General features: G+C 43.7%; 1 protein-coding gene across 1 annotated transcript in view; it reads left to right on the top strand.

The window, feature by feature from the left end:
- Positions 1 to 14,880, top strand: part of SLC1A2 (solute carrier family 1 member 2) — a 50,592-nt gene extending 35,712 nt beyond the window's left edge. Inside the window, exons 9-10 of the mRNA XM_069469818.1 lie at positions 10,524 to 10,755; positions 14,759 to 14,880. Coding sequence (XP_069325919.1) covers positions 10,524 to 10,755; positions 14,759 to 14,830 — 304 coding nt within the window. The 3' untranslated portion in view covers positions 14,831 to 14,880. The remainder of the gene's footprint in view (positions 1 to 10,523; positions 10,756 to 14,758) is intronic.
- Positions 14,881 to 15,191: the final 311 nt, after the last annotated feature.

Below are 15,191 nucleotides of genomic sequence, written 5' to 3'. Positions count from 1 at the left end.
ATTATAATACCAAGTTAAAAGTATAGTCATAAGGAACCAACTATTGACGCACACAAGGACTCTCGAAACATTTGTGAACATTGAGTGAACCAAGGCAGACACAAAGGAATATGTATTGTATGGTTCCATTTATGTGAAGCTCTAGGGAATGACAATAGAATGTAGAGCAATAGAAAGAGATCAGTGGTTGCCTGGAGCCAGGGTTGGAGGCGTGGGGACTAACTGGGAAAGGACACGAGGAAACATTTAGGGGCGATAGAAGTGTGCTATATCTATAGGTGTGCGCAGGTATCTACATTTGTCAAAACTCATCAAACTATGCACTTAAAATGGGTACATTTCATTGTATATAAATCACACTTCACTAGAGTAGATTAAAAAATAACACACACACACAAACACAGTGGTAGAGAAAGGTTCCATCCTGGACTAGGAGGGAAGGGCAGAATGGAGAATCTCAGGAAACAATGGAAATGGCTACCTAACTTCAGTACTCAGGAAGTGCCAGCTACTACACTGAGCACTCTACATTTTCCTCTTATAACTATCCTCCAAGTCTAGTGTTACTACTCTCACTTTATATTAATAGATGAGAAAACTGAGGTTTCGAGAGGTAAAGTGTCTTGGGAATGAACAGAGAGTCAACCCTAGGTCTGCGTGGCTTTGGAGCACTCCCTGTTTGCATTCAAGCTTCCAAAGGCAGGGTAGCTGAGCTGAATCACCACTGATAGATGGAAGTTACCAGTTATACGCAGGTGGAAGAGAAAACATTCCCGCCAAGGGCAGCCTGCATGAAGGCTACAAAGAGTGTGGACATATGAGTGGTCTAGTATTGCTGGAGGCAGGGAGGGGTGAAGGGTGAGGCAAGGTGGACAGCCTCGAAGGCCACAAAGAATGGCCTGAACTTGACCATGCATGTGTAGCCCAGCTCCCTTTCCCAGGGAAGGACATTTTCCTTGTGTGGGAGACTCATTGCACGTCCACAAAGGTGGGCAGGTCTGGCCAGATGGTCTCCAGTAAGAAGGTTGGAAAGGCTGCTTTCTCTCCATAGGGCTCTGATGTTCTAGGAGATGTACTGCGGTGCCTCCTGTCTGGTCTTGGAGTTGAATGATAGGACCTTGGATGATGCCAGGGGCGTCAACATCAGAGTGACAAGTGCTGGCACAGAGGGCCACGGCCAAAGTGCTGCCCACACTTTTACTTTTCAAGCTGCCTCACATGCCAGTGGCAAGTTTTCTGAAATTTACTGGCATAGATTTTAAGATCCAGAAGCCACATTTTGTGAACTTGAGTTTGTTTTTTCTCCCTACCTCCAGCCTTCTAAAGAGGGAAAAACGTGAGTGGCTGGAGGGAAGGACATCTGGGAAGGCTAGAAGGAAGCCTGATCTCACTCTGAGACGGGCCTGCTGTTGGCGCCGCCAGTGGGGCTTAGGTTAGAGATAAGAAGTGGCTCCCTGAGCGTGGTCTGCTCAGCTCGGGAGGGCTGCAAGGAAGGTCCTGGGTCTTCCTGACTGGCTCTTTCATCATGAGAAAAGTGCTCTGGAAATGCCTTTAGCAGGAAGGAGAAAAGCAAACTAAGTAACCTCACATCTGTCCCTGACAGTGTCTCGGTGGCGAGAGTGAGGTGCTGGGGCCCTTCCCTGCTAGTTTGGTCGTCTCTGTGCCCCATGTTGGCCCCAAGGGGCAGCCTTTCCCATGACATCTGTTCAGAAAGGCAACTGGGACTGGATGGTGGGGTGTGGGTGGGAAGGTTTGGGGGAGGATGACAGGGTGATGGAGACATGGGCATGCGGTAGGATTTGGACAGGGAGGGGGACGAAGGGGAGATGAAGACATTGGCAGTGGTCTGAGAGGACGGAGCTCACCTGAACCGCAGTTGCTGGCTGATAATCAGGGCCTCTCTGCACAAGAAGAAAGACACAGGAAGCCATCCCAACCCCACCTGCTCCCCGGGACCTGCTGCTTATTTATACCGTGTCCCCCTCGCCTCTTTGCCTCCTGAAGCCCCTCAACTCATGTTGCCATTAGGGTCCTGCCTGCTGTGACTACATCACCTCGGCTCTTCTTGCACTTATTTCTGAGGCCTGAAACCACCTTTAGAGATCCATCTTTGTAAAAAGTATTATTCCAAAGGCTGCCCCTTGTTATAACACAAATGCCTTTGAGTGGAAAAAAATGCACTGATCTAATCAGGAATGAGGAACAGGAGCTGACATTTGGTGAGCACTATCGGGTTCATTTAATCCTTAGCATGCCCTGCAGCATATGTCACAGATAAGGACACTGGCGATGGGGAGGGCCCAGTCTCCTGCCTGACATGAGGCAGAGCTTGTGTAGCCAGGTCAGGGCCCTTCACCCCACCCCACATGGCCTCCTAATTTGTACCAAGCGGTTCTAACCATGGGGAGAACGAACAGAGAGGTCCAGAGTCAGAAAGACTGGGAAAGACAGATTTATTAGGGTCACCCCTGGGCTTTGCTTTGAATGTTTGAACCCTTTGAAACTCAGGTTGAAATTTAATTGCCATTGTAACAATATTAATAGGTGGAACCTTTAAGAGGTGATTAGGCCATGAGGGCTCCACCCTTCTGGGTGGGTGGGATTGGTGTCATTATAAAAGGTCGAGTTTGGCCCTTCTTGCTCTCTCTTTGCCCTTCTGCTTTCCATCATGTGATGATGCAGCAAGAAGGCCCTCACCAGTTGCCAGAGCCTTGATCTTGGACTTCCCAACCTCCAGAACTGTGAGGAAATAAATTTCTGTTCTTTGTAAATTCCCCAATCTCAGGTATTTTGTTATAGCAGCACAAATGGACTAAGATGCCCCTGGTTCTACATACTAACTAGAGAATTTTTTGTTTGACCTATTTTCTTCCTCTCCTCTGAAGATTAAAACAAAACAAACACCCTAAATGAGGACAGACAGAGCACAATCAAGGTCTCAGCCAGTCTTATAATTGAAGTCCTCCAGCCCCAGTAGTTCTGCCATTGTGGGCCCTGGTCTTCTTGGCAGTCGTGTGCTTTCAAGCCTGTTGAGTGAGAGTCACTTTGCGAAACATTCAAAACCCTGCCTGCTGCTGACCTAGATGTCAGCAAATGGAATATGAGGGCCAGGTCCTCCCGGCTGATCACCCCAAGCAGGTGCTCACATGCTTGCACTCGCACAGGGAAACAGGCCATCCTAACTCCAGGGCTGAAACGTGTCAGCAGGCGGGAGTTGGCTGAATAATAAAAAAAAAAGTGATGATCCTTTTGGATTAACTATATTGATGAAATCATGTAAGAGAAAACTTTATCCTGGGTTGGAGCTGGAAAGAAAGGAACAAATGAAGAGCTCTTCTCTAGTTCTGGGGCTCTGGTCCCAGATGGAGGGAGGTGTGTGCTCAAGAGAGAGAAAGGCCAAGAGGCAGGAGCCCTAGGTCTGAGCTCTGCACTTACTACCTGTAGAACTCTGGGCAAGTTACTCCACTACATCATATGTACAATGGGAACAATAACTTGTCAGCTCGAAAGCCGGAGTCTAGGCCCAGTGCCTTTGAGTACCCTTCTGGTTTTCAGACCTAGAGTAGGATTCTGCTGGTGATGGATGTTTGTATACAAATAAGCGTGAACATTCCCCTTAAGAAGAAAAAAAAACAGGAAAGGTAGAGGATCCTGGGAAAATGGTGCATGGCTGTCTGTAGCTAGGTCAGATCTGCTGTGAATTAGCAATGGTGCCACATTCTTTCTCACCAGCAAGAGGAGTTTTGGAAACCAGCTCTTGGTCATGAGCTCTGTGGCTGTCTGGTGCTCATTAGTTTGAAAGCGGGGCGAGGGGTGGGTGGTCTGAGTTGAGATGGGAGTGCAGGGGAGATTGGCCATTCCCTAGAAAAGTAGTCTGTGGAGGACAAGCAGAGAAAAAGAAAAGGGGGCATTTTTTTCCCTCTCTAGGCAAGGTTTGTAAACTTTCATAACTCTAACACTTTTTCAATTTAAAATCAAACAAAGCCCGTAGTGACATTTAACACGTCGTGGTGTTTGCCAGCTGCTGAAGACCAGCCAGCCTCATTACTGCCTGCTAAGCCCTGGATGCTTTTCAATGGGCAGGCTTAGCCGCCCTGTAAATTCAGCCCCCTGAAAGGGCCTGAATCCTAGAACACTGGATGGGCAGGACTGATCAACACCAGCACCTTCTCCAGGTCCAACAAGCCCTTTGTGTCAGGAACCCTTGGTAGATATTTATGAGACCTCACTGACACCCCACCCTCTCTGAAGGTGGCAGGATGGAGTGAAAATTGGGAGCCAGTACCAGGAAGAGGAAATAAATAACTAGGTCTGCTTACGGTGGGAAAAGGAAAGCCAAAATAAAGTGAAACCTATGTGGACCTGTGGCCCACTTGTCACATAAGACTCTGCTGGTGAGATCTTTTCTGGGCTCATATGTGCTAATCGAGGGATATAGTTGAGGTGGCACTTATAAGGAAGACCTTAAAGAGCCTCTGCCCTGCATGAGGGCTCTGTAGCTCTCCCACGGGCATCCTTCTCTGGAGGGAATAGAGCATTAGTTCTCAAATTTGAGCATGCACCAAAATCTCCTGGAGATTTAAGAGGTCTGGGGTGGGGCTGAAGAGTTGGCATTTCTAACAAGTCCCTGGGTGATGCTGATGGAGCAGTCTCCAGGGCCCCCCCTTCCAGAAGCAGTGGACTAGCGGACAGGGAAGGAGAGCAGGATTTTCTGACTGTGGGTATATGAGCACCTCTACTCTTTTGAGTAACTGTTGATAGTTCATGCATTTGTCCAAACAAAAATCAAATTGGAGACTTATTTAAACGTCACAGCAAATTATGAGACAGCTAATAGCTTTATCCCCGTTTTACAGTTGAGAAAATTGGGGTTGAGAGAGAAGTAACTTATCCCAATTTAGTGGATAGTAAATGGCTGAACTGGGATTCAAACCCACGGATCTGAATGTTCCAGTTGTACCAATCTGGGTTCTGTTTTTCTTACTTAAGGCATACACGTGCGCGCACGCACACACACACACACACACACACACACCTGAGTTACCCTCCACTCCATGTCTAGTGGAAAAGAAAACTAATTCCTACATCAGCCATATCTCTAAAGATTCCGGGGCTTATGTTTATCTTAGTCTTTTGCTCTGGTTTCCCACTTGCACTGAGTTCTCCTCTTTTCTACATCTTATTTTATCTCTAGTCTGCATCAAATTCACCATGGAATGTGACCTCTTTCCCACTACGTCCTTCTCTCTCCCACCAAAGAATCCCTGGCTCGAGGCAGTATAATTGTAGATCAAGGGAGTAGGGTGAGGCTATACTCCAGCACAAGAAAACCATTTTTTAATATTTCACAAAAGAAATGTGTACTCATGGGAAGGGAGGGAGCAAAGCTCAGGAGAGTAATAAAATGAAAATGAGAAAGCCTCCCTTCACCTGCAATTTAATCTCAAGTGTTGTTTCATTGTTAATAATTTCAGGCAGCACAGGAATAAAATAAAAATTTAATATTAGGCATTTCTTTTTAAAAAATCTTTTAGTGTTCCCCACCCCTAGGAATCTCTCTCTGCGTTGGTTTTCACCTTTCCTAGCCTTCCTTCCTTGTCAGGCTTCCTTGTTCTCCATCTTTTTTGGGTCTCCCCCAGCTTTCTGGACATCTCTCTTATTTTCATCTGCAAAGCAACTTGGGCTTTCTGTGTCTCCCTCCTCGTCCTTCTAGATCATGCCCGGCATCCTAACTTTTCACCCCTAAAGCATCCACCCAGATGTTTATTACGCAAAACCCAATTCTGTCTGCAGAGTTCATCTGCTTTCAACTCTTAAACAATCCATTCCTTCCCTGCCCTCCTTTACATACTGACCTCCCCACACTCCCCCACCCCACCTGTGCCATAAGTAAATAAAACATGGTCTCAGCATTCAAAGAGCATGTAGCCTAGTAATGGCATCAAGAAATCCCAACAGTGTGCTAGATTAAAAAAAAAAAAAAAAAAGGAGTATGATAAGACTTGGTGGGGGAATAAAAGAGGGAGTGATCTGATCCCCTTTTCACTTGGACTAATTATAGAAATACAATGAGCAGTTTGTTTGTGCCATATAAGCCTTTTATATGGAAAAATTTGGTTGAGGACCTCTCAGTTGACAAGTACTCAATACATGTTAGCAGTTATTATCTTCTCAAATGTGCTTGGAGGTGGGTGTTAATTTCCATATTTTACAAATGAGAAAGCTGAGTGGGAAAGGCTGAGAAACTTGCCTGCTGGAGCCAGGATTGCCATCCTGGCTGGAATCCAAAACTACGCTCTTCACCAGTGCTTGGGTGGGTCTCCTTCCCCTCACTAACCCCATCGACCTTAGCCCTGGGATGCCCAGAATTATGCCAGCCTACTCATGTCTGGGACCTTAGGTGACCCCTTTGCCACACTGTGCCCCTAAAGACAGTCCCTCCACACCCTACATTCTGAGAAGCAGACACTATGGTTTGTTTCTATTAAGTTGAACCATACGAAATTGCCAATATTTGGCCTTCTTAGACCTACAGAAACTGCAATTTCATATGGTTAGACCCAATACAAGGGCCCAGATGAGTTGTGGGTGACCCAGCTTCCTTGGCTCTATTCTTCTGTGAGAACCAGGATTTCCAGACAACCCTACATCTTCCGGCTAGAAGATTTAGATTGAAAAGTAGAAAAAAGACAGAGCACCTTGGCACTTGCTCTTCTTCCAGTGAGCCAGACCCAGTGACTCAGTATGAAATAACTGAGTGAATCCCTCTCTCATTTTTGGTTCCTGGTGGCCTCCAAGGATAGCTGTAGTGAATCCACTGAATGCAAGGTTCTGCTCTTATCTCCATTCCCTAATGCACAGCATCCAGACCCAAAGATAGCATTAAGTGATCTAAAATTTCTTTTTACCAAGTAGCCTTAAAGCTCCTGAGATCAACATGAAAGATTTGGTTTCCTGAGTGGTCAGGGGTGATTGTGAGAGAATATGAAACTATTTGCCTGTGGAGAAACTTTCCACACATGAACCATAAGTTCCCATATCCTGCTTCAGGCCAGAGTGAAACTTCCCCAGAGCTGGTCAGACATCCCCCTGGTAGCCTCAAGGTGTTCTACGCTGCAGAATTTTCAGGAAGGGAGATGTATACAGAGCAGCCATGACCCATGTCCTGTCTGGGCACCCTGGGAATTTTCCCAGTATGCTTTGTGGCCAGGGAACCTCGCATGGTAGAGCGCTGATATTTTAGTTTAATCCAAATTAACATCTGCTGTTCAACAGATCTCCTTTAACTTCCTGCCATGTTGCTTAGAAGTCTATCTTTATAAACTTGCTCTTCACTGCTTCTCTTTGGTAGCGACTGGAATAGAGTCCCTCCACCAAAGGAAATGGCCTTCATCGGCCCCCTGGATTGCCATCCTCTCTGACCTCCCAAGGGACCTAACTCCGCAATTATTCCCTCTTCTCTGTAGCTTCAGTTTCTTCTCTACTAGCTTCTTCTCATTCTGGCTTAAACATGTGCAAATATTCTACCTCTTAAAATAAAATGAAACAAAACAAAAATTCTTCTATCTCCTGTCTCCATCTACCATTTTCTCTCCTCATCTCAATCTTCTTGAATAAGTTGATTATTCATAACATCCATTTCTTCACCTCACATTCAATTTTTTTTGCCTGTAGTGAGCTGCCTTTCGTCCCCACCTCTGTACTAAAATTGCCCATGCCAGGCCAACAGTGGCCTCTTTATTGCTAAAACCAAAAGATACTTCTTTTCCTTGTCGTAGCTGACCCCTAGGCAAGAGCTAGCATTGTTCACCACACCTTTACTGTAAAAACATACTTCCCTTTACTTCTGATACACCAAACTCTTCTAATTTCCTTTCACTTTTGCAGGCTCTTATTCCTTTGCCCATTCCTTAAATGTTGGTTGACCTCAGTGTTCCAGCCTAGATTGTCTGCTCTTCTCACTCTGCATTCTCTCCAAGGGTGAAGCAAACACCCCTGTGGCACCCCTGCCATTGTCATGTGATGATTCCTGATTTACCACCTGCACCTCAGATAGGTCTTCTGACCCTCAGTCCCTATCCACAGCCAACTGTGGAGCATCTCCTCTGGACTGAGTCACATGCCTCACAATCAACATGTTCAGAACGAAGCCAGAATCTCTCCCGCCCCTATCCATCACATCCCCTACATAAGGCAGCGCTGTTCCCTGGGAGGGATCCTGGCTACGTTTTTGCTAGGATGTGGGACTTTGGGAAGCCACTAATCTCTCCAGGCCTCAGTTTTATCATCTAGTAAATGTGAATAATAGTCCCTCTTACAGAGTTGTGATGAGGATTAAATAAGGTAGTATCTGTAAAGTATATTCCTATACATAGTAGGTGTGATATAAGTGTTAGCTATCATCATTGCTATTACTACCACCACTGCCACCACCTGACCTTTGGTCTCTCCCTTTGCCAGTTAGGCAGATTTTTCTGGGCCATGAGATCAATGGATACTCAGAGCATTGCTATTGAAGACTTTAGCAATCTTTGGAATTTAACAATTGGTCAAAGGTATTGGATACATGACTTGGGACACACGCCAGGAGGGATTGAAAGTGTAGTTGAATAGCTCCAAAGTAGACCACAGCTACGTGTTAGACAAATAACACATCTAGTTAGTTGGGAGTGTTACCATGGGGATTGTTGTTCTATAAATAGGGTTAATGTTTTCACGGGGAGACAGTAGCTTGACCAGGCATATTTGGGTGTTCTGCATAGGAGCTGCCACAGATATATTTGAATTGACTTGATAAAAATTTATAGTAATATTAAAAGTACACATCATACATTAAATCATGTTCTTTGAGTTCTTACTAAATGTCTGGAACTATGCTAAGCACTTTGTTGTGTTTTTAATCTTCACCACAACCCTTAGGTATGGGACATTTTTATTATTTCTATTTTATAGATGAGATAACTAAGGCTCACAAATGTTCAGTATGATCAGGATTGTCCAACAGGTGAGGGGCATATCTAGCATTTGAACTACATCAAGCTGCCTCTAGAGTCTGTGCTTTATAGAAACTACTACCATGCATTCCTTCTTGTGCCCTTTTATTGGGGCTTCTTCACAATCTAAGTGCCTGATTTTGTGGATGACCTCAAGACCCAGTCTTCATTCACATACAGATTCGATCACCGAGGCAGACTCTCCAAATCAGAAGAAGGGCAAGAGCGTTCTCAGGTGAAGAGATGCCCCTGAGAGTGACAGTCACTCTGATCAGTCTTTTTTCCCCGATGGACAGCATCTTCCTGGTTGAAATCAGAAGGACCACTGGCCTACACCTTGCAGACAGCTGGCCTTGCAAGGGAGCCAGGCCAGACTCTTCCTAGCGTGGTTTCATTATCATTATTCTCTAGTAAGAAACAGATTCAATAGCAGCAACTAGAATTTATTTTAGACCTTTGTTCCAGGAACAAATAAAGGTTTCCACTGTGCCTGGAACTAATATTATTTGAATGGAAGTCTGGAATGTCCTGGACTTAGAATGTCTTGGCAGCATCTTTACCTAAACTCCTTCCTTTTATATATATTTTTTTACTTTTTTCGTGTGATTTTCCAGCACCCTTCTCTTTAGGACTTTGCATATCTAGTAAACATGGCCAAAAGGATTCTTCACACTGATTTGGCCTGAACTTATGGATGAGAAGACACAACTTTTAAAAACATAATTAGCTTTCTTGGCTCTGACCTTCTAAGAGGGAGAGTTACTAACCATCGTATTTTTCAAGTCAGAACTGGCAACACAGGATTTGAGGAAGGGTTTTCTTAATACTTCCTGGTTTCACAAATACCCTGGAAGATTTAATTTTTTTTAGGTTAATAGAGAGAGCAAGATTAAAGTATTTTGGTTTTATCCGGACACATAGTCATAACACATATTGGTCAATGAGAAAATTGTGTCTGAGTTTCTTATCCAGCAGCTGTGTCTTGTTGGTGGGGTACGCAGGGGAATGGGGGGTTAGTTTCCAGTCTTATAAAAAGATGGGAGAGTTCACAGGCGGTTAGTCTTTCCAGTAGAACTAATAAATAAAATAAGTTGAGATAGTGCAGAGTCTTCAAAGAGCAGTTTAAATCAGGAGGGATTGCTGAACACAGCCAGGTGTGTCTGGAGCGTGGGCACTAATTCTGAGATTTGGACACATTATTTCTCTCTGATTCTTTCTTCCGCCTCCTCCTACTTTTCTTTTCCATTGTTTATTGGGTGTTTACCATTTATCAGACATTTTGCCAAGCACTTTATATATATTATCTCACTTAATTTTCTCACAAGCCTATGAGAGAAGTATCAGTGTTATCTCCAATTGCCATGCTGGAAGTCAAGGCTTATGAATGTTAAGTAACTTGCCCCAGATCAGGCAGGGGGAAGAGGTTAGGGCCGAAACGCAACCCTAGGTCTCTCTGGTTCCAGACCGTGACCTCTCAACCACCACATCATATTGCCTCCTCCCTAAACTTTTTCTGTGCTTTGTCCCCAGGGACAGGATGAGAACATCAGTCAATGTCGTGGGTGACTCTTTTGGGGCTGGGATTGTCTACCACCTTTCCAAGTCCGAACTGGATACCATTGACTCCCAGCACCGAGTGCATGAAGATATTGAAATGACCAAGACTCAATCCATTTATGATGACATGAAGAACCACAGGGAAAGCAACTCTAATCAGTGTGTCTATGCTGCACACAACTCTGTCATAGTAGATGAGTGCAAGGTACCTTTCCCATTCATGGATATCGAGACCTGTATATAGTAGTGCATGCTCAATTTCTTCAAAAAACAAACACAAAGTCCTGCATGTATTATTGTCACATTTATTTTTCTAAAGAGTCATGTAACCTGAGCTTCTATGTGTCCCAGATCATCTAACTCTGTGTCTAACATGGCGGGAAATCAACAGGTCTAACAATGAAAGAGCCAATCAGTTGCTCATTTCATCCATGTGACGTAAAACAACCATTCTTCTGCCCCCATCCACCCCACTTGACTAATTTGATCGGTTTTCTTGAATATTTTGCCCAAGAATTTGTGGCTGCTAGAGCTTTGCAGGCTTTCAGATATTCTATTCCTCAAATGAAACACCAAGAGAAATCCCTAGCATCATTTGATTGGAATAGCGCAAGTGTTCCTCCTTGCTGTGTATCACATGTTGGTCAAAAATGTGCCCACCTAACTTTGCACAGCTATCTTTCTCTTAATTATTTTTGTGAGAAGGGTGAGTTTTGACCTGGAAGTCACTTTGCTCCAAAAATGAGGAAGCAATTTCAATTAAAGGATAGCTATCCGTCAAAATAATTATCCAGAGATATCTTTTAAAAAGCACTACATCCACACACTGCCTGGCAGCGCCATCTTTCCTGCAGCACGGATGTTCTGGGCTCTCTTCCAAGCTGTTGGGTGCTAAGTCTTCAAGCATGATGGGCTCTGTCTAGCTTTCATTGTAACTAACTTGACATTGTCAAAATCAGAGTGTCATGACCAGAGTGAAGCAAACTTGGAGAAACCCTGGCAGGTGAGCAGAGTCAACTCTAGGGGTTGGTTTGCGAAAATGATACTATGCAGCCACTGAGGACAATCTGAACCCAACACAGATATCTGGTACCATTATGACTTCTGCTGACAAGGTCACATTTAATCGCTAATTTCTTCCTTTGTCACTTCTGGGCCATTCTAAATACATACTATGGTTTTTGCCAGGCAACTAAAGGCAACAGAGACACAATTCTCTTTATTGGACTGTGATGTAGGTCCAGAATTCTAGTGGACCAGCGCAGTCTTTTGCTTGGTCCCTCTACATCAGGTACATGTGTGGGCAGATCAGGGATCTGATACAAATTAGGAAGGGAACCCACCCATCAAGAGGCAATTGCACAAATTAATTGACTCAGTGAAAATGATTCAAATTATTAGAAATTCAGATGTCCCTAAGGGCATGATCCATTCTCCTGGAAAGTTAGTGTTTCCCACATCTGAGTAAATGAGCTGGATTATTCCCCATCAAAATGATAGTTTGGATCAACAAGGGTCAACATTCTTATGAACGGCCTTATGTTCTGCTATATTTAACAAGTGTTTACTGTGTGCCTTGTAAGGTTTAGCTGAGTGCTCCATATCATTCCTGTCACATCCTATATTTTGATCATTCATCAAGTATTTATTGAGTACCTGTTACCTACAAAGCCCTGAATTAGACACTAGAGGACAGCAAAAACAAGGTGCAATGTTGTAGCGGAGATAAGACCTGAACTCAAATTATTGCCATACAAGGAAAAAGAGTACAAAACAAAATGCAATCACTACTTTTTTAAAATGTCACAATTGTATGTAAGAAGAATCCTCGTGGTTAATTGCTGGATGGCCCTTTTGGAGCTTCTCAAGAGGCATCTTAATATTGTGTAGGACATGTTTTGAAAAAGAAGGTGTGTGGGCATGGAGATATCTTTAGATTTCAGACTTCCTGGATTTCTTTTTTCTTGAAGGACACCAAGCATATCAGGAGAAATTTACTTCATGTTTAAAAGTGGAATATTTCAAACTCTAAAGGGAGATGTTTGTGAATTATCCCTGTCCCCAGGAAGTAAACCCACAAGGAGTGAGACTTTGTCTCCATGTATCCTACTGTGTCCCAGCACCTAAAATTGCCCAGTATGTTGTAGGTGCTCAGTAAATACTTGTTGCATGTATCCTTGTAGCATCTTTATTCCTCGCTATATTTCAGATAAGCTTTTTGCTGGACAGTTCCAAAGAGATAGAGGTTCAGTCTCACTATAAAATTGACTACCCAACCAACTACCTGTGGCCTTGTTGGTTAATTAGCATTTAGACGGTCAGTGGTCAAACTGAGCAGGCCATGAAGATGATTAAAATGGCCCTTTTTGATTTAATAACTATTTCAACTGTCTGCATTTTTAATGAAGTGATTGGGTTCAGCTAAGTGAAGGTTATTTGGTCCTCAGCCTTGGCTAGGTGAAGCAAGTTGACTCTTCTCACTCTGAGTCAGTTAACTGTGTTGACACTGCCATGGGAAGGGGGCAGGCAGAGCTATGGATGTGAATCTACAGTCTTTCTGAGAATATCTGGGTCACATGTATCCATTCATTCTTTTCGACTTCCTTCTAGTCAATTCTCAGTCTCGCTATTGCTCACTTTTTAAGAACTGAGATGGGAGATGTCAATGCTTATTGCCAATGCCACTTCCTTCTTTCTTTCCTATTACCCAGGTGGTTGGAGAAAGGAGTGGAATGAGCTGGGGAGTGGAGTCCCAGCTTTCTTTAGCCCAGCCAGGAAAGGAACTGCCAAAAAAAAAAAAAAAAAAAGCTGCTGTCCCAACTACTTTTGAAACATAGGCCCCAGTACTTACAAACAAAAAACAAAACAAAAAACACCTCCCCCAAGTGCTGTCTGGCTCTTCCAAAGGCACCACACTGTGATTGATAATTCTGCACTGCTATTGATCGAGCTCATTACTGAGGACGAAATAGGCACATTTTAGGTCACAGTGAACAGGCAGCTTTCTTCAGGCAGTCTGTCCCTGGCAGTCTTTCTCGACAGTTCACTGAAAGGGAAACAAATTTGCCGCAGCTCTGGTCAAAACTTTAACCACTTCAAGCATTGTTATGTTATGCTGGTCTCTCTAGATTCAAACTCTTGCCTGGTAATAGTAGTTTGAAGTTTTATGTAATAGCTAAATTTTAATCACAATAACTGCATGTGGAGCAGTCAATGCTAATTGCATGGTCTTTCTAAAAAAGCAAAGCTGTGGGGCTAACAGGGATTGGAGGAATGAATAGTTTTGTTTTCATTTGCTTGGTTCGTGAAGGGCACTTGGTTCTCTGTTCCTAGCATGTTGTGTGTGCTCATGCTGCATGCAGTTCACTTCCACTTGGGTAAGACGAAGGTCAGATTTCTTTCCAACATTGCTGCGTTTGTCATGTCTCCATATTCTAATGCTTCCATAAATCCAGTCTCTCCATTATGTGGAATATCAGTCGTGGGTTTAAGTTTGCACATGACCTTGAGGACAGACAGACAGAAGGTAAGCTAGGAAAACTACTTAGCAGTGGAGGAGAGACCCTCCCATTCTGCGTGAGGGTTCAGTTCACTTTGAGCCAGGTAAGCATGATATAGACGGTCTGGTAATTATATTTAATTGTTAAATATCTGCATTGAAATAATTTATACATACTTTTAATATCCCCTCCCCCTTTTCTTTTTAATTTTTAAACCTGGGGTAACTTATTCGGTAAAGCCAATGCCTCATGATTTTTGATTTTAAAATTAGGCATACATGAAATCTGCCTGGCCTCATTGCAACTGAACCTTTCACATGCATGAGTAGAACTAGCTGCCTTGTCCTGGATTGTTTTCTCTGTGGTTGTATGGAGCAGCACATGGGCACTGTACTTGAAGGACTGTGTTAATGTGTGATGGGTAGTTAGACACCTCACAATCCTAAAAACATAGACATTATTCCCCAAATTGCAAAGCATCTGTAGTCTCTCACTACCCCTAAAGCAAATATAGACTTTTTGTTTTAAATTCACAAATCAATATTGAAAATCAAGACAAGTCCAAAATCAATTTGGAAGGAACTCCGTTTAAAGCTAGTATTCCAGTCATGTAGCATAACCTTGGATCTGGTGCTTCTCCACATAACCCACGGGGCTTTGTTCCGGTTCGTGGCCTGTAAGCTGGATGTTGATGGTAATTATTTTCAGGTAACTCTGGCAGCCAATGGAAAGTCAGCCGACTGCAGTGTTGAGGAAGAACCTTGGAAACGTGAAAAATAAGAATACGAATCTCAGCAAATTCTTGAATAAGCTCCCCAGCGTACCTTATGGTAAAAGATGATATAAACAAGCTTTCTTTAAAAAGGAAAAAAATGCATATATTTCTATGTTTACTTAATCTGTTAGCTGAGGCTTAGAGGAGCTCTTGTGAGTTGGTGATGACAGGCACGGTGCTGTGTCTTTGCCAAATAATGCTTCATAATCATCTAATGTTCTCACTTGTGTTATTGTTTGAATGGATGCTGCTGGAGGAATCCCTCTGAGTTGAAGACACGTTCCTGCCAGCTTCCCTGTTCTCTCAAGATACAGAAATGTGGATGCTCTTTTCCCAGGGGACACGACTAAAGCAGTGTGGTGCACT

The sequence above is a fragment of the Eulemur rufifrons genome, chromosome 6, assembly GCF_041146395.1.
Source record: "Eulemur rufifrons isolate Redbay chromosome 6, OSU_ERuf_1, whole genome shotgun sequence".
NCBI lineage: Eukaryota > Metazoa > Chordata > Mammalia > Primates > Lemuridae > Eulemur > Eulemur rufifrons.
The sequence above is the reverse complement of the archived record's forward strand: the minus strand, read 5'-3'. Positions and strand labels throughout refer to the sequence as shown.